The sequence below is a fragment of the Aedes aegypti genome, chromosome 2, assembly GCF_002204515.2.
Source record: "Aedes aegypti strain LVP_AGWG chromosome 2, AaegL5.0 Primary Assembly, whole genome shotgun sequence".
NCBI classification, from domain to species: Eukaryota; Metazoa; Arthropoda; class Insecta; order Diptera; family Culicidae; genus Aedes; species Aedes aegypti.
Window position 1 is genome coordinate 283,071,175 of NC_035108.1, and position 20,620 is coordinate 283,091,794.

Here is a 20,620-nt window from a genome sequence, read left to right on the forward strand (position 1 = left end):
AAACTATGAACCAGGAACTTTCGGTCTTTTCTTGATTGCTATGTTTACATTTGAAGTATATGATTGAATAACGACGATTTCAACCTTCCGTGACCATCTTCAGAACTAAAGCAAAGTGATGCATCACCGGTATCCATTCGAAGTCCTTCTACACCATTAGGCAAAACCACGATACAGATACCAATTTTTAAGATGATGAATTTACTAACGGCTTAATATCTATACTTCATGAATTCTGATTTCTAATCAAATCTACCCAAGTGGAGGTAAACTCCAGAAATCTCGAGTATTGATTATCTTTATACTTGTACACATGTTCTTACGATCTGAACCATTCTCATTGTCATTCATTTTAGAAATGATACAAGATCTCCTTAATATTATAAATATACATGAGTTAAAGGCTAAAGACATACATTTTATCAGACTTCAACGAAAAATACCTCAATTTTTCAAATCATGAATTATGTACAATGAGTTAGCCAAGATTTCCATTTTTTATTTACTGTTTGAGTTGATACAAATAATAATTTTCATTGATATTCGAGACCATCTGGGAGCCTCATGGCTGGGAAAATATTTGTGGTACATGCTTGGGTACAAAGAAATAAAATACAAAAAAGTTAGTTTTTCAAATTTTATGTTTTTATTTTGAACAGTGACTTTAAATCGTAATACCTTCAGGTATTATTTTTAAATCATCCAAAAATACCTACCTGAAATTTTCAAATTTACTCTCCGTTGACCTTAAATTGTTCATCAGGAATTTTCTTTGAAAATATCTCCAGGTAGTTTAAATGAAATTATGCCATGTATTCCATCACCAGTTTTTTTTTAACTTTTCCAGAGATTCCTCTAAGATTTCGTTTGAAAAAACGAGAAAATATTTCTAAGCATTGGTTTTGGAATTCATTCAGGGTTTTTTGCAGATATTCCAACTATATTTCTTCAAAATCAACAGCAGCAAATTCAGAGAACATTTTCCAGCACTTTCATGTAGAAACTCTACCGAATATTCTAAGCAATGCAACCAGGAATTTATCTTGTTATTTTTGAAAACAAAATGCTTTCTGCGTAAAACCACTTCAATATTGTTAGTAACAATCTATTGGGAGTTCCTATATTGACGTCATTTCATCGAGGGACTTCTAAAGAAATTGCCACCGAGATTCCTAAAATTCCCAACCGGATTATTTAAAGAATTATTCATTATTTCTACATAGGATTTTATCAAGGTTTCAACAAATTATCTCACTGAGGAGACCTCTGAGCATGTTTCTCTGATAACACTGAAGGGATTTCTTGGCAAACCATTGGTCAAGCAATTGGTTTTCCAAGTTTTCCTTTACCAACAACTGGCTGCGCCCTCGTATGGGTAAATTTTTACTGGCTGAATATTTTTCACAAAACTTTCTTCGCAAACATGTTGAACGTACGTGTGAGTTTGGTAATACGAGGCATATTTTGCAAACCTCCATTTGAGGGGCCCCAAAATCTTCCTCCGCCCCCAAAACTCTAGCTACTCCAATGCTTCAGGTTAATTCCGTTTAGTAAGTTATAGTCTCAAAAATATGACAAGGGTACAAATAAGGCTTTAAAACATTTCGTCGAATGACATTTAGTCGGAGGGACATTTGGTCGAAAGCTTATTTTGAAATGGTTTATTGAAAGACCATTTGGTAAGTTTGATTATTGTTTTCTAAATTTTGCAAAGTTGATAGGATAAAGTATTCTTTTGAATGATCAGAATTGTTACCTATTGTTGAATGATAAACGGGACGTTTTTTGTAGTGATATTTTTATATTACATTTATTTATGTATTTGTTAGTGATTTAAAGTTATACCAAGGTATAGAATTTCGATGATAATTCGAATCATCGTTTTAGAAGTAGTTTTTTTTTGTACATTGACTGATATATTTAGATCTAATGAATTTATTATTCTTTTAAAATATCATAATTCTTTGCCAAAGTGCTCAACGATGTGAACATGAATATTTGTGGAAAAAAATATTCTTTTCTTTACTGACAGAAATATAAATAGATCCGAAATGGATGCGCCAATCATGATTTTCGAGCATTCGATGCATGATTTCAAGCACTCAGCTGCAACTTGTGTCGTATAACGACAATCTGACTCATGATATCGTGAGTCCAAATCATGGTGTATTTTCATAAGATGGAAATACACTGGAATCATAATATCCGGGTGCATAATCATGATTTTGGATTTTGATTTCTACACGTGTAGAGTTTGCGGTAGATGTTTTGTATAGTTGAACAAGAAAATTGTGTATATTCTATGTATCGCACGGTGCTCCAATTACCGTTATTATCAAATAAAATATACCATTCAAACGGCAGTCAGCAGTTGATTCCTAACGTTGTTCTGCACCTCTGGGCCGATTTTGAAAAAAAAATCCTTAGTCAGAATTTTGAGTTACGCCCTTTTGAAGTTCATAAGATAGAAATCACTTAAAATATGCATTTTTACTTGTTTAAACAAAGAAATTATACAAAAAAATGGTTTTGATTTTTTATCTGGTTTTAGATATTGAAAAACATTTTCATGAAAAAAAATCTAGACGGCCATTTGAAAAGGGCCAATGCTATGTTTAGTTATTACTTGTCAACCAATACACGAACAATTATATATAAAGCCTGAAAGTGATTTTAGGAAATTGTCCAAAGCATTCAAATAGGAATGAATAATTCTTGGACAGGATATGCAGATACGCCCTTTTGAAGTGTATGGAAAGAATTTTGCATGGTGAATTCCGTTTCATCTATAATCAACGGTTAGGTGCATACATAATCATTACACCTCTGCGATTGTTCTTATTTCATTCAATTTAGCAAGTTGCACAAAATTTACACGTACATATATTGTCTAGATTGACTTTATAAAACGGCCAAAGTATAATTAAATATATACACATCAATAAAGCTGAACATCAAAGTTGATCGCAATATTCGAACATAACATATCTGTATCTACATAATTCTATATTCTATATTCTATTCAATTCTATTTAATTCTTTTCTATTCTAATCTGTTCTATTCTATTCAATTCTACTCTACTCAAATTTATTCTATTTTGATCCACCCTACTTGTTGTTATACATATTTTTACAAATGCCAATGTTGTAATCAACAACTGCGCGCAAAAGAATTGAACGATACACTTTTGATGTTTGTTCGATTTTATAGCGCTGACAGGTCTGTGAAACAGCGCTATGCACAGACTACGACGCCAGCTCATTATGTCAGCCTAATCCTCGACGAATCTATGACAAAAGGTCGAAAGACAAAAGGTCGAAAGGACAAAAGGTCGAAAGACAAAAGGTCGAAAGGACAAAAGGTCGAAGTACAAAAAAGAAGGGACAAAAGGTCGAAAATCTTTTTTTCAAAGAAGGAAAAAATTCCCACCAAGCAAATCACTTTCTACCTTTTGTCCTTTCGACCTTTTGTCTTTCGACCTTTTGTCCTTTCGACCTTTTGTCTTTCGACCTTTTGTCCATAAACCGTCCTCGACCAGTTGCATTGCAGAAGTCTTTTACATTAAACATGGTGATATGATATTTCGAAGATTTTGTCAGACTCTGCTCTTTCCAGCTCTCGACAAACTTGTTCAAATTACCTTTGAAACGAGGATCCAGCTCAAATGAAAAGCATTTAATACAAAATGCTTTAGTTCCTTATAATACATAAAAACTATCATAAATAAGTTGAAAGCCTTATTTGGACTTACTGTGAAATAATAATTCAAATCTTCATTTTTATGGATCATATGAGAAGCACGCATTAGGATTAAGAATCTGTGCATAGCAATTTTTCACAGTGCTGGGAGCGCAAAAAAAGTCGTACAAATATCGAAAGAGTACCGTTTAAATCTTTTGCGCGCAATTGTTAATTTTTACAGTGTCCATTTGTAAAAATATGTATAAGAACAAGTAGGGTTGATCAGAGTAGAATAAATTTAAGTAGAGTATAATTGAATAGAATAGAACAGATTAGAATAGAAGTATGTATGTATGACTATATAATATAGATAAAGATAAGTGATGTTCGAGTGTTTCGATCAACTTTGATACAGTCATTGTTCAGCTATATTGAAATGTGTATATTTCAATTATACTTTGGTCCTTTTTCAATGTCAGTATAGACAACATGTGTACGTGTAAATTTGGAATCGTTCAAATATTACGTAACGAGGAGGTTCGGTAGTGTTACATTTGAATACAATTTGAATCATTACTTCTATGCAACTTGCTAAATTGAATGAAATGAGAACAACCGCAAGTGTAATGATTATGTTTGCACCTAGCTAACCGTTGATTACAGATGGAGCAGAATCCACCATATCCCATATTCTATATTCTTTCCATACATTTCAAAAGGGCGTATCTGCATATCCTGTCGAAGAATTTTTCATACAAATTTGAATGCTTTGGACAATTTCCTAAAATCACTAACAGGCGTTAATTTGGTAGATATCATTTTTCGTGTATTGGCTTATTAGTAATAAGTAAACATAGCATTAGCCCTTTTCAAATGTCGGTCAAGACAAATTTTAGAAAAATGTATTTTTTAATATCTAAAACCATATAAAAATTAAAACTACAAAATTTTATTATAATCTCTTTGTTTAAACAAGTTAAAGTGGCATATTTCGTGTGATTTCTATCATATAAACTTCAAAAGGGCGTAACTCAAAATTCTGACTAGGGATTTTTTTTTTAAATCAGCCCAGAAGTGCAGATCAACGTCAGAAATCAACTGCTGACTGCCGTTTGAATGGTATATTTTATTTGATAATAACGGTAATTGGAGCACCGTGTATCGGATAAGGGAAGACGAGTTGGCTGAGGTGAAACAAGGTGATTTGCTTCTATTTAAGATTAGCTTATTTCAACTCGCAGAACATGCCTGAATGAAAAAGCAGCATGGAACGCCAAAAAACGCAAAATGTAGATCAGTATTATGGTCCGTCAAATTATATAATTAATATTATTAAATTATATAATTATATATATAACAATTTTGTTTGATTGTTGGTAAAATGGCTGATAAATGTTCCAATTATTCAATCACTCTGTGTATTAGCGACAAAATGCTACTCTCGACGATAATTAGACTAATTTAGGTTACTTATCACTCGTACGCCGCGATCACTGGTACGCCGCGGTACAACGTGGTTTTGCGAACCTCGCTGTTCTTAATTGAATCGCGACGAATTTGAATTTACTTGCTAAACGATAGTCATCCTGACGTCTGCCAGTTGGGTCGCTTAAGGGTTCTTCAATTAGTGGTCGATGGCCAAATTTGGACACGTCCAATTGAGTCGAGCTAATGTAAAAGAATCGTCTCGTTTATTGCAGTTCAAAGGTTTTTATACATTTTCGAGGTCTGGAACAGTTTGCTAAAGTGTGTATGATAGAAAGAGTAATTTGTTGCATAGGTGAGACAACTGGATTGACAATGTGACCAAAAAGTTCATTTTTGCATGCTAAGCAATATCGGTTATTTGTCGCGATCACTTTGGCTTGGCTTGTTATTTGACTCCTCCGAGTTGCCTGCAACCAGCTCCGGACCTCACCGAGGGAGGTAAGGTGAGCCGATAGAACGATGCACCTCGGTGGTTAATGACTTCCATATGTGCCGTTTGTGATTGCATAATTGCCTGGTCATTGCTTTGGTGCTAGGATGGTTGGTGTGTGTTATTTTTCAACATGGGTTTTATTTTGGGTTATGGATCCAACTGGTATGCTACACTAAGCGTAAAACTTTGCTTCCATACTGTTTAGATTCGACCACATGTTCTTTCCATGAAATATCGGTTCGATCAAATGTCTTATACTTTTTGTTGTAATTAAACCTTTTCGACCAAATGTACATTAGACGAAATGTCCGTTCGGCCAAATGTACTGTAAATGTATGTACCAAACGTCATTCGACCAAATGTCATAGATTCACAAATAAAGCTCTTTAAAGCTATGGTTATCTAGGACAATTGATCAGAGTGAGCGTTCAAAAGTTATTTCACCAAGACAAAAAATTCAAGAACCCACATAGTTTAAGAGAGAAAAATGGAAAAATTGTAAAACATGTTTGTAAATTTTCATTTAAACTTATAATTTGGAACAAATTTAATTGGTGTGAGATGTATGTACGCTCTCTAACTATATCAAGTTCATCCAAGATCATGTTTGTCCACAGAACACAATAAACATTTTCAATCTGTAGATACAGGTCAGATAGACCAACATCCACCACATTCCCACTACAATACCCACTGCAACTGTTTGTTCCATTTATTGTCATCCCCAGAATGGCATTAGGTAGCTTTCCACCAGAATTATCCTATTGGCCGGGAGTACTGAGTGTGAGCAAGTGTTGTTTATTTACCATCGATTTGCTCAAACGGTAACACTTGTTGCTCGGTGACTTTGTGTGGGGGTGTTTATTTGCAGCAGCAACATCTTCCTTTATAGTAAAGTGGGGCAAATGTTTATTTTCAAGATTTCAAGCTTAATTCAAATCAAATATAATAAATTGAATGGTGGTTCGAATGTTGTTCAAGAGACAGGTTTTCGTTATGAAAATCTATTTCGGTTTTAAAAAGTTTTCGATATTTGTATGTTTGAAGTTCTGATCAAAATTTATTGTGTATATTTTTTCAAATACAAGTTTTTTTTGGAAATACTGATTATTTCATTAAGGTTGAACGTTTGCCCCACCCTACTCTATACCATTCTAAGTCCACCACACATTGAGTATATCGGGGTTCAGAAGGAATTATATTGTTGACAAAGCAAGAGCATTCATTCGGAACCGTACGGATCCCAATTGTGCCAGAGCAACTTGTACTTACAGTATAATCTGATGGTTCCGTCGGCTTCTCCTCGTGGGTTCTTGGCTATGCACTTGTAGATACCGTAGTCTGATTGCTGCACCTCGCTGATGTGCAGTCGCATCACCGCTTTGTACGAAGGTGTTCCAGGAATGGATTCAGTCCTGTGAATGAGAAGATGGAAACCGGGAGTATTAAGTGCTATGAGATTTGTTTGAATTTGATGGTAAGCTGATTAGATGCACTTGTTATTGACAGTAGGAGAGGTGTAAGTTACGCAAACATGTTAACAGAGTACAGACACACCCAGTTTTCCATTCTATCAGGTAATCTTAAAAAAAAATCCGATACACTTTATTTTATATTTGACGAGTCGTTACGCTTTCGACAAAGTGTAAATTTATAACCATCTACAACCAGTTTTGTTGAATTTAATTGTCATTTCAATACAAAACGAAAGATGCCCGAGGTGTTTGAATGGTAAACTGTAAACTGTTCCCGGAGAACAAACGCAATTATTGAAATGAACTTACTTGTATTTCACGGACTCATGTATCATTTGATCGTTATCTCGCGTCCAGTAGTTGAGTGAGGTAGGATGTGCTTCCGTAATGCATTCCAGTGTAACATTATAGCCCAAGGGGATGCCAACGAGCTGATGCGAAGTCCACAGTATCGGTGGAACTGTTCAGGGTGAGGGATAGAACAGAAAAAAAGGCAATACAATTATCGAGTTGCCACAGTATTACTGTGCATAAAAGCATAACTGTTTCATATGGATTTTCAAGACAACATCTTTTTAAATTGCTAATACAAAAGAATATGTTATGCAGAAATGTTTTAGAAAATAATCAACACTTGTAGGCAAACTTCAAACCATTTTCCCAATGCCTCATTTTTCCATTTGAGACAATTATGCTTTTATGGGCAGATTAGTGCTGTTCAATAAAATTTAGACACACAATGAGCCAATACTCACAATCGACACTGACTTTGATCCTCTTGGACACACTCGGTGGAACTCCATTGGAAGCGATGCACAAGTAGGCTCCCATGTCGTGGCGAGTGACCCGCTCCAACGTTAGGACCTCACCTTCCCAGTCATTCACTGTAAATACATGGAAATGCGGAATGCGAAACGAATAGTAATTGAAAAGTGATACTAAGTAATTAGTACAAATTACCAGTGATATTTTTAGACACGGTTATCTTCAATGGACCGTCACGTTTCCACTTTATCGAAGGTGGTGGACTTCCGGTGGCATTGCATCGAAGGGTTATGTTGGCGCCTTCTCTAATGATAACGTCGCTGCTGGAAACTGAATCGTCTATGTTGGGTGGCACTGGAAGTAGAATGAAAACAAAGTAGAACTAGGAATCTGACTAGTGAAAAATACCTTTGTTGATACGCTCTTCTTCTATTTTTCTGGCGCTACGTCCCAAATGGGGCAGGTCATGTTTCTCAGCTTAGTGTTTATATTAGAATTTAAGTAACTATCGTAGATGTTCGAAAAATGGAGCACATTTTGAATTAATTGAATCACTCGAAATCGAAGATGCTCAAAATTGAGTATATTTGTCGATATCTGTCAAAATTTCATGCCGGTTGCTCAAATTTAATCATAGAATAATTGTTCAACATGTGAAGACAATTTTCATAACAAACCGTTATATAAAGACGAATGTTTGGAATATGAAACATATTAGGAATTTAAGACAAAACGATGCATACTTTCCTAAGATTTCCTATAGACTACCGTAAAATGTAATGTGTCCTAGGCAATTTACCACTACTATTCAAAAAACTTGTATGAGCTTAAAGAGAAATACAACCGTGCGGAGTGAAATCGGACCCTCGAATGACCGTCCTTTTTGATGAAGCTCACGGCAGAAATGAACGCAAAAAGATTAATTATTCTTGGAGCTTGCCACATTGCTTTCATCATATAATTTAGTTTTCTGTAAGAAATACGACCCAAAGTCACCCCGCACGACGATACTCAGTTGATAGCTAGACTCAGATTACTGTTGAGATTATTTTAAATGAAATTCACAGAGCCACTACATTGAAATTTGTCAATCATTACTTAAAAGCTTAATTTTTTTTTTGGCAGTAAAACTTTCTGTTACATAGTTTTAATGCCAAGTGCAATGTTGGGTATGCTACTTTGGCATTTCCACGATCGCCAGTATCTCGAATGCCAGTTCCCGGTATAGACTCTGGTCGTCTGATAGGCACCTTTCTTCATTTGATTGGCTGTTCTTTTGAGTTTCTTCGTGCTCAGCATTTTTGGCAAAATGTGTTCAATCGAGAAATACCAAATACCTCCTTCTTTTGATGCGAAACACGTTTTTGTCTCAAGCACCAAAATACCGCTATTCACTCAATTAAGGATTTCTGAATTCATTGCCGTTTTCAAAAATATAACAGCACGTCTAGTTTTTTGGATATTGGCTGCCCAAGGCACGACGTCAAAATCATCATAGGAGATCTAAACGCTCAGGTTGGCTAGGAGGAGAAGTTCAGACCGACTATTGGAAAGTTCAGCGCCCACCGGATGACGAACGAAAACGACTAACTACTAATTGACTTCACCGCCTCTAAGAATATGACCATTCGTAGTACCTACTTTCAACACAGCGTTCCATACCGATACATCTGGAGATCACCACAGCGGATCGAATCACAAATCGACCACGTTCTGATTGATGGACGACACTTCTCCGACATTATGGACGTCAGGACCTATCGTGGCGCTAACATTGACTCTGACCACTATCTGGTGATGGTTAAACTGCGCCCAAAACTCTCCGTCGTTAACAACGTACGGTACCGACGGCCACCCCGGTATGACCTAGAGCGGCTTAAGCAACCGGATGTCGCAGCGGCATACGCGCAGCACCTCGAGGCTGCATTACCGGAAGAGGGTGAGCTGGATGAAACCCCTCTTGAGGACTGCTGGAGAACAGTGTAGGCAGCCACCAACAATTCAGCTGAGAGCAACGTCGGGTATGTGGGATGGAGTTGACGGAACGATTGTTTCGACGAGGAATGTAGGCAGATTCTGGAGGAGAAGTATGCAGCGCGGTCGGTCATAGGGGGAGGGGTGGTAAAATGAACACCTTAAGGAAATCATCTTGTTTTTGATAGGAAAACGAGGAATTTGTATAGTTCTATTGCACAACATCAAAAATAGGGATGTAATCTATAGCAGCAACATGGATTCAGACTTAAATAGCTAAATTTCCACATATTTTCATCGCTATCAAAAAGCGATGCAAATGTTCATTTTACCTGCACTATGTGGGTAAAATGAACAGCGGTTGGTGGTAAAATGAACACCACGCAAAAAACGTGAGCAAAACAAATATTTCTGAAAATTCTCATTGCCCCACCGAAAATACATCCATTAATGATTGTAACCCATTCAAAAAGAATTCTCAAAGTATCAGACTTGACATCATATCATAACGATATTCACCTCATTGAAAAACCTCAAGTCTTCCGAGCCAAAAGTTACGTCTGTTCTAATTTTCAAACGTGGTTTCCTAAAATCTTAGATTTGGTTGATATCTTCACTTCAATTGACCTACGTATCAACTCGAACACGCAGATTTATTCTCTGAATCTTCCGTGCGTAATAAAAATTAATCGAAATTTGTTTTTTCTCGGTAAAAGACACGGTGTTCATTTTACCACCCCTGTTCATTTTACCACCACTTCCCCTACTGCAGTAAGGGACACGGCAGAACGTGGAGCGTTATAGACGGGACCTTATTAATTTGCAGTTTATTTTTCAACATTCTACCTTACTTGTGCACATCCAACCCCCTGGAAAAGTCGGATATCCAGATTTGTCAAAGCATATCTTTGTTGCTTTTGCAGCGATTTCGAAAAATCTTTCAGCAATGGAACCAAGCATCATGCTAGATCAATGCCCGCGCGAAAAAAAAACATTTAACAATAAAACGAAATTCAATTCAAATAAACGAAATTCAAGTTTTTTCGACATGAAAGTTTTTGTAGAAGCGCAGTGAAATCGATTTTAGCAGAAATAGAACTTTTTGATTAAACTCAAAATTTATTTTACTAAAAAATAATAATAAATACTGTTTGCTTAGAAAACAAACTTCGAAGCGATGACATGTGATTTTATTGACATAAATTTGACTGAAGTAGTCCAGTGAACATTTTTGAGTAGAAATATTAATTATAGATTACACTCCAAATTTTTTTTACTCTGAAAACTACGTGACACTTTAGGTGTCCGACCTGTTTGCATATAAATCAAAATTTATAGCGATGATAAAGAGCTTTTTCAGTATAAATTTGCTTGTACATGTCCAACGAACATATTTCAGCAGACATAGTTATTTTGGATTACACATAAAACATGTTTTACCAAAAATTTACGAGGAACCATAGGTTTACAACCTCTTTGTCTAAGAATCAATCATTCCTGTAGAAATTCAGTGACCATCTATGGGAAGGAATAGTAAACTATGAAAACAATCAAAATGTATTTTACCTAAAATAAACATTAAAAAAACTTATTTTTGTGTAAATGTATGCCAATAAATAGAGTTGCAATGACATAGAACTACATGACTGGTGATAAATTTGATTGTACAATCACAGTCATTATATTTGAGCAGAAAGAGACATTTTTGGTAACACTCAAAATTTCTTTTGTTCAAAAAAACTACAAGACAGCCTAGTTTCAAACTTATTAGCCTATAAATCGAAATTCAAAGCAATTTTTTTTTTGTATTTATTTGCTTATAGAACTTTGGTCAATATGTTTTGGGGTAAAATAAAAATTTCAAATTACACTCAAAATTCATTTTGCAAAAAAAATCAGAAAACCCTCATCGTTTAAACAATTTGCTTGTAAATATAAACTTGAAGCGATGGCATTGAAATTTTTTCGACATGAATTTCATTCTCGAACTCTAGAAACTATGTTTGAGAAAAAATGTTTTTTTGGAAAACACTCAAAATTTCTTTTCCTCAAAAAACAACTTAAAATCTTGTTTTAAATGTTTGCCTATAAATCGAAATTCATGGTAATTATATGTGTTTTTTCATCGATGCATTGATTGTTAAAGTCTAGTCAACGCGTTAGACCAGAAATAAAGCTTTTTGTGTACACTTATTTTTTTTTTTTTACCTGAAGAGCTTCTAAAGCTCAAGTTGTTAGCCTGTTAGTTTGTGAATGAAAATAGGAAACAATGACTTACTTACTTACTTATTTGGCTTTACATCAATTATCTTGATAAAGCCTCGCCAACAATATTTCGCCAATTCCCTCGGTTCATGGCCGCTTCTCTCCATCCTCGACTGTGACCCACGCTCTCCAGGTCCTGGTGTACCTGGTCAATCCACCTAGCTCGCTGCGCCTTACGCCTTCTTATTCCGACCGGATTCGTGGCGAACACCATCTTTACAGGGTTGTTGTCCGGCATTCTTGCAACATGCCCTGCCCAGCGTATCCTTCCAGCTTTAGCTACCTTCACGATACTGGGTTCGCCGTAGAGTTGAGCGAGCTCGTGGTTCATCCTTCGCCGCCACACGCCGTTCTCCTGCACGCCACCGAAGATCGTCCTTAGCACTCAGCGTTCGAAAACCCCAAGAGCTTGCAAGTCCTTCTCGAGCATAGTCCACGCCTCATGCCCATAGAGGAATACCGGTCTTATGAGCGTTTTGTACATCGTGCATTTGGTGCGGGGGTGAATCTTTCTTGACCGCAGTTTCTTCTGGAGCCCATAGTAGGCACGACTTCCTCTGATGATGCGCCTTCGTATTTCCCGACTAACATTGTTGTCAGCCGTCAACAAGGATCCGAGGTAGACGAACTCGTCCACCACCTCGAAGGTATCCCCATCTATCGTAACACTGCTTCCTAGGCGGGTCCTGTCGCGCTCAGTTCCGCCAACCAGCATGTACTTTGTTTTCGACGCATTCACCATTAGCCCGACTCTTGTTGCTTCGCGTTTCAGGCGGGTGAACAAATCTGCCATCGTTTCAAATTTTCTCCCAATAATATCCATGTCGTCCGCGAAGCACACAAATTGTCCGGATCTCGTGAAAATCGTGCCTCGACTGTTAAGTCCGGCTCTCCGCATGACACCTTCAAGCGCAATATTGAACAACAGGCACGAAAGTCCGTCGCCCTGTCGTAGTCCCCGCCGAGACTCGAACGAACTGGAGTGTTCGCCCGAGATCTTCACGCAGTTTTGCACACCGTCCATCGTTGCTCTGATCAATCTTGTGAGCTTCCCGGGAAAGCTGTTCTCGTCCATGATTTTCCATAGCTCTATGCGGTCGATACTATCGTATGCCGCCTTGAAATCGATGAACAAATGGTGTGTAGGGGCCTGGTACTCACGGCATTTCTGGAGGATTTGCCGCACGGAAAAGATCTGGTCCGTTGTCGAGCGGCCGTCGATGAAACCTGCTTGATAACTTCCCACGAACTCGTTTGCTATAGGTGATAGACGACGGAAGAGAATCTGGGATAGCACTTTATAGGCGGCGTTTAGGATGGTGATTGCACGATAATTTTCACACTCCAGTTTGTCGCCCTTTTTGTAGATAGGGCATTTAACGCCTTGCTTCCACTCCTCCGGTAGCTGTTCCGTTTCCCAGATTCTGACTATCAGCCGATGCAGACAAGCGGCCAACCTGTCCGGGCCCATCTTGATGAGTTCGGCTCCGATACCATCCTTGCCAGCGGCTTTGTTGTTCTTGAGCTGTTGAATGGCATCCTTAACTTCCCCCATCGTGGGAGCTGGTTGATTTCCGCTGTCCGCTGTGCTGACGTAGCCATCGCCTTCGCTGTCCTGACCTTCTGTGCCTGTGTTCTCTGCGCCATTCAGGTGTTCATCGTAGTGCTGCTTCCACCTTTCGATCACCTCGCGACCGTCCGTCAAGATGCTCCCATCCTTATCCCGGCACATCTCAGCTCGCGGCACGAAGCCTTTGCGGGATGTGTTGAGCTTCTGATAGAACTTCCGCGTTTCTTGAGAACGGTACAGCAACTCGATCTCTTGGCATTCCACCTCTTCCAGGCGGCGCTTTTTGTCCCGGAATAGGCGGGTTTGCTGTTTCCGCTTCAGTCTGTATCGTTCCACGTTTTGCCGCGTACCATGTTGCAGCATTGCAGCCCGCGCTGCATTCTTCTCCTCTAAAACCTCTTGGCACTCCTCGTCGAACCAATCGTTTCTTGAGCTCCGTTCCACATATCCGACAACGCTTTCGGCAGCGTCGTTAATGGCTGCTTTGACTGTCCTCCAGCAGTCCTCAAGAGGGGCCCTATCGAGCTCGCCCTCATCCGGCAACGCTGCCTCAAGATGCTGCGCGTACGCATTGGCGACATCCGGCTGTTTCAGCCGCTCGAGATTGTACCGGGGCGGGCGTCGGTACCGTACATTGTTGATGACGGATAGTTTTGGGCGCAGTTTCACCATCACCAGGTAGTGGTCGGAGTCAATGTTGTCGCCACGATAGGTTCTGACGTCGGTTATGTCGGAGAAGTGCCGTCCATCGATCAAAACGTGGTCGATTTGCGATTCTGTCTGCTGAGGTGATCTCCAGGTGTACCGATACGGGAGGCTGTGCTGGAAATAGGTGCTACGAATGGCCATGTTCTTGGAGGCGGCAAAATCTATCAGTCGTAGGCCGTTCTCGTTCGTCAGCCGGTGGGCGCTGAACTTTCCAATCGTCGGTCTGAACTCCTCCTCCTGGCCAACCTGAGCGTTCAAATCTCCTATGATGATCTTGACGTCGTGGCTTGGGCAGCGGTCGTACTCGCGTTCGAGCTGCGCGTAAAATGCGTCCTTGTCATCATCAGTGCTTCCGGAGTGTGGGCTATGCACGTTGATTATGCTAAAGTTAAAGAATCGGCCTTTGATTCTTAACTTGCACATTCGTTCATTGATCGGCCACCACCCGATCACGCGCCTTTGCATATCACCCATCACTATGAAAGCTGTTCCCAGCTCGCGTGTGTTGCCGCAGCTCTGGTAGATGGTATGATTACCTCTAAACGTTCGCACCAATGCTCCTGTCCAGCACACCTCCTGCAGCGCTACTATGTCGAAACCGCGGGTCTTCAGTACATCGGAGAGTATGCGAGTACTTCCGATGAAGTTGAGAGATTTGCAGTTCCACATACCGAGTTTCCAATCGCTAGTCCATTTTCGTCGCTGTGGTCTTTGCCGATTGTTCCGGTCCGTATTCTCTCGTTGACGTTCCTGTGCTGATGTGTTTTTACGGCTGGCTCGCAGGGCCTGACACCAACCCCCTAGATTTCCGAAGGACCACAATGACATGTTGTTTATTTCTTGACAATAATTTTCTTTTAGATGTCTAGTGAACATGTTAGAGCAAGAATTAAATATTAGAAAATACTCGATAAATTTATTATTTATTTAAAAAAAACTAGGATAAATCCTTTTATTTAACCTCTTTTTTAATCCAAACTCAAAGCGATGACATGTTGTTTTTTCAACATTAGACTGTTTGCATAAAAAGTTTGGGAAAAATAAACGAATTCACGAATCATCGCATTACATTTTGATTTAAAAACAAACAGTTACGAAAATACTGTTTTCGTAATACTAGTAAAATAAATTTAAGGGTAATAAAAATTTTCTATTTCAAACCATACATTTTCGATGAACTTCTATTAGCTGATTAATGTAAAAAAAAAACTACAAGTCTTTGTTTTATTTATTTAATTGTACAACATCATCAGAAAAAAAAGATTCCAATGATGTATGGGGATCGACACTGAAGAAGTCTGTAAGTCGCAGACGAAATAGGCCTATCTGTCAAGATAAGCAACACATATTAGAGTTTAAAAGTATTTGCTCACCTTAGTGATTTTAGTATTTTTTTTTTTTTTTTTTGCAAAAAGTGAAGTGTTAAAGTTTATTTGTAGTTTTAAACATACTCTAATAATCCCTCCCAAAGTTAAATATAAAAAAGTGTAGACTTCAGCAGTCATCTTTCAGTCGAGAAATCTACCAGTTGTTGCTTTGAGTTTCGCTTTATTGGCAAACAGTGTTAAAAAAATAATAATAATTTTTGTAGGTTTTTAATTAAAAGATATTTTGAGTGTAATCAAAAATTTATATTTCTGCCCAAATATGTTTGCTGGGCTTCTTAAATCAAATACAAGTAGAAAAAACTACATGTCACTGGGTCGATTATTTGTGTATAGGGAAAAAATAATAAAAATAATGTTTTTCGAGGTTTCTTGAGTAAAAAAACTTTGAGTGTTATCGATAAGTTACCTTAAATATTGTTACATTGCTTAATTTGTGCCAAAAACCGGTAACAAATAATATTGAAAAGTATCTTTTGTTAGATGAATGTACTATCTTTTTAGATATATTTCAAATGGGTAATGATCTCAAATAGTGTCTGATTCTTGTGCTGCAGTAATAATGAAAATCGCTGAGAAAACGACGGAGACATGCATTGTATTACTTGGACTTTTAACATTTTCTGGACCTTTTGTTGTAAGCGTGAGTTTTCTCCCCCGTAGTAGTAAAATAGTTGAATGTTTCCAACCGTAAATATTTCTTACAACGCTCACTGTTCCTAAAGGATCAACTAGCATAAATTTTGTATTAATTAAATGCAAAATTAATTCTATAGAGCTATCAGATATCGACGACACATTGTTAAGATTTTTTGTGAATCCTCACCATAGACTTTAATTTTTTTGCTGAAACTGTGTTTATTTCATGGCAACGTAACTATTGAGCGTAAAAGCGTAAAAATGGTTAATAGAATTCGTCGTCAATGTGTTCATTGATTTCTAGGTCACGGTCGACTCAGTTACGAAAATATAGGTGTGGCAGGTAACATCAAAGACTTAAAGTTAATTAAGCTGATCAATACAATCTATTGTAAGAATTGTAGACGAGGAGCCTATTTCTTCTTTTGTAAAATTACATGGAATGAAAAGGAGATGAGTTTTACGAATTTGTTATTCAATATTGCGCTTTGTCGCATATACTCCTTGATTTTTGAGACGATGACGTTATTGGAATCGATCGAAGTGCAGTAGAGCAAGGTTTCACTATTTTAAAGATGGATAACTAGAAAAAGCTTGTAATGCCACTTACTCTACCCAAACGTATATGGTTGCAAGTAGAGAAAGTAGCAGGTTCAGATGTGTTTATGCTGAGGCAGTGCTTGATGGAGATATAGTTTGAATTGTTGAAGAGCAATATAACACTTGTGACGTTGTTTCCTGTGTAGTAAAAAAACGTGTTCTGACCAGACATCATTTATACGCGCTTCACATCAAGAGCTTGAGATCAGCTTGCCATGAGCGCACAAAAATAACCACGCGCTTGAGCTTGTGCTATGGAGAGACACATTTTTTTTAGATCTCATGTAGCAATGTACTAACTCAAACGATCACATCTGCACTGGCTCATGCGTCGTCTCATGAGAAAATCTCAATGTGACAGTGCATTTGAGACTCGCAGGCGATGGTTTCAAAGGCAATGAAAATGGATTAAATTATGGATTGAACTGCCTGTGAGCAGTTTGAAAGGACTAACGCGGTTCAACACGGTTGAGTCTCTAGCATTTGAATCGAAAAACTTGTGCTGGCCACCGAAGAAGCATAGGCATAGACCGAAGCCGTATGCTTCCATGGGGTTATTGTACTAGGCAAACACAACTGCATAAAAGTACTCCTAGTAAGCGCATGTGACGAGCCTCACAAGATGTCTCACGAGACTAACTCACTAAGATATATTTTGTACGTATCTGCATCACGTGTCTCACATTATCTGTGAGCTGCGATATGGGATATCGCATGGTACACTAGCTCATTTAGGTATACCTGAGAAATATGACACTCTGGTTCTGACCACGATTATCTTTTTTCACGGATTATGTTACCAGCTTAGGGACCCGTAATTTGCAAAAAGAAACGGGATTTCTACACTATTGCTTGATAAAGGCTTATCTGACTTCATGGATCCATTATTTCGTTAACAACTTCGCCAAAACACCTCGCGATCCTTTATCGTACAACACTGAAAAGTGTTTGGAAAACTAAAACAGTTTTCAATAATAATGCAAAGAGTGCAACTATGAATGCAAACATACTCAAACTAGATACCTTGCCAACACAGTTACGGATCACCCACAGTGACGGATCACTTTGGCGTTCAACATCGGATAACTCGCTCAAAACATAAACGTTGCCGTAAAACATATTTTTCCCATGTTGTACTATTTGTCTTCTAGCATTTGAAAAGTTAAGCACAACATTCAACCGCTTAATAACGGTGTATTTGACAAATGTTCAGTTGGTACCACACAGCTATCATTATATGGTCGTTATCTGTAAGAAGTGCCGTCAGCATTCATAAGCTCCCACAGGTGGAAAAATTCAAATGTTATAGCATAAAACATGCTCGTTCGCTTCGATTTAGTGTGAATTCATCTTTAGAAAACAGTTTTCTTGATTGTTGATTCTAAATACCGAATACTAGCACTTCTAACTAGTGATCCGTAATATGAACCAGGAAAATATTGTTTACCACGGTTATGGATCACTACCAAAGAATGTAGATTTCTACCATTTTAACCATTGGATTTGACATTTTCAGACAATAGCTCTAAGGATAAAACTAATACAACATCAAGGTTGGTAAATTTCAGATTTTAGCAGACAAAAATGGGTGGAAAACTTGGTGTGGAGCGAAAACAGTTCATGCCTCAGTTTCTACAATGCAGTATATAACAAAAAAGGACATTTTACCCTTGTTTCCAGCTCTAACAATGCTATTTTTTGCAGTAATATGTGACACATTGTTAACTTTCACCAAATCATGCAATACAGATGCATTGAGTTTAAAATCTCTTGATTTTGCACACTGATCCGTAATATGTCACAATTTGATCCATAATATGAAAATTGATCCATAATATGGTTTTCAGAAATCGATGCAATTTTTAATTTTAATGTAATTCTATGTAAGTATTACACTCAAAACAGTTTACTAACCGAAGTTCCAATTTGAAACGATTCAATTCGTGCTTTTCAATTACAATTTTACGTTTTCCATGTCGTTTTATTGAATTTTATAGGTTGGACTCCACACTATTTGATCCATAACTGTGGGATCATGGTATCATTGCAAATTTGCCCTGGATAAAACGCTGATTCTTGGCTTAAAGCACATTTATTTGAGAACAGAAGCGAAGATAATTAGGCGAATAAAATAGGCAAACTTCAGTGAGCTGGTCATTTAGTGAGAATGCCGGAAGAAAAAGTTGCATTTATTAAGAGGAGATGAGCAGTCCTCTGGAAGACATTCGCGTTTGTTCATTCTTATATTGACGTGAGCGTGCCAGAGCATCCAAATCGTTCCAGATTTGAAACAAAAGGGTTGATACTAGCTCTATTCGACTATAAAAGTAATCACATGGCTTAACTTCTATCTATTATTGTGCTACATTCATACTCAGAACCCATGTTTTTTTTTTTCAAATAATACGTAAATAAGTAAATCATTGTTATTTGTTAATTTATTTGGTTTCACCTTTGAATCGGTCCAACATAGAAATCAACAATCAATTAAATTAAAACCAGTAAACAATGAAAAAACATACTTAAGCCTCTCCGGAAAGTTAAGTCAGTTGTAAGTATTGCTAGTTTCAACAAAGGCAACAATTTTATACCAGTTGAGAAAAGTTTTGCCAACTTTTTGAGCATTTTTGTAGTTGTTTTCAGTGTTATTGCAAAATTTTAATATTGATTATTTTGAGTTCTTAAACTAGAAACATCAAATCAAGATTTTTCAAAATTCCTCCTAGGGATTTTTTTTTAAATTGGCTCAGAGGTGCAGAGTGACCTCAGAAATCGAGCCTTGTGCTCAGACTCGATTTACAATTTTGATTTTACATAATACCCAAGTCACCACTTGCCCGATAATTCGCCTTTTTGGGCTTAAAGGGCTATTAAACGGCTAATATAAGGCATGTCAGCTCTATAATAGCACATATTAGCACAGAGGGCGAATTAAAGTGGTATTTGGTTACTTGAGCAACGGTCTGTGGGGGCACCTTAGTTTTTGAATAATGATCTTAACGGCTTAGGTGTCCGGTACTGGGGGATCTCTCCCTAAGCGAATCTCAATCAATGAGCTTTCCAGCGAGAGAAAAACAATTTGAGATCTACGACATTTGAGATGTTCATGCATATTCTTATAAACTGAGAAACGATTAAATCATAAATCCCGACGGAAACTCAACAAATCCAACAGCATGGGATATAGGAATTTCAGATTTTTAACGTTACTGAATTCATGTTCATAGGAATTCATTCAACAATTTACAATTACTTAGACTTTGTCTTCAATTTTCTTTGTCCAGAAAATCGAGAAAATTCATTGCACTGAAATATTCTTCAACGGCTTAGAAACTGGCCTTGGACATCTACATGATGGAATAAGCTAATATTGGCTGTAAAAAGTGGCGCAACCGAAACATTGTTCATTTTGAGGGGTTTTGTGTTAAATATTTGTTCCAAGCATTTTGGCTGTGGCTGTGGAAATTTATTTATTTTGCATGTTTATATCGTGTGACAGATACGAAGATATTCTATGCCTTGGGAAGTCGAGAAAATGGCCAACCTGAAAAGATCCTCAACCGGTGGGATTCGATCCCAAGACTCTCAGTTGGTCTTGCTATATAGCTGCACGTTTACTGCTAAGGCTATCTGGGT

General features: G+C 37.7%; 1 protein-coding gene across 1 annotated transcript in view; it reads right to left on the minus strand.

Moving 5' to 3' along the window:
• The window catches only part of LOC5564329 (neurotrimin), a 350,656-nt gene that overhangs the window by 45,457 nt on the left and 284,579 nt on the right, over nt 1–20,620 (minus strand). The window contains exons 4-7 of the mRNA XM_021845227.1: nt 8,039–8,197; nt 7,834–7,962; nt 7,388–7,538; nt 6,876–7,018 (exon numbers count right to left, since the gene is read on the minus strand). Of these exons, the coding sequence (XP_021700919.1) occupies nt 6,876–7,018; nt 7,388–7,538; nt 7,834–7,962; nt 8,039–8,197 (582 nt within the window). The remainder of the gene's footprint in view (nt 1–6,875; nt 7,019–7,387; nt 7,539–7,833; nt 7,963–8,038; nt 8,198–20,620) is intronic.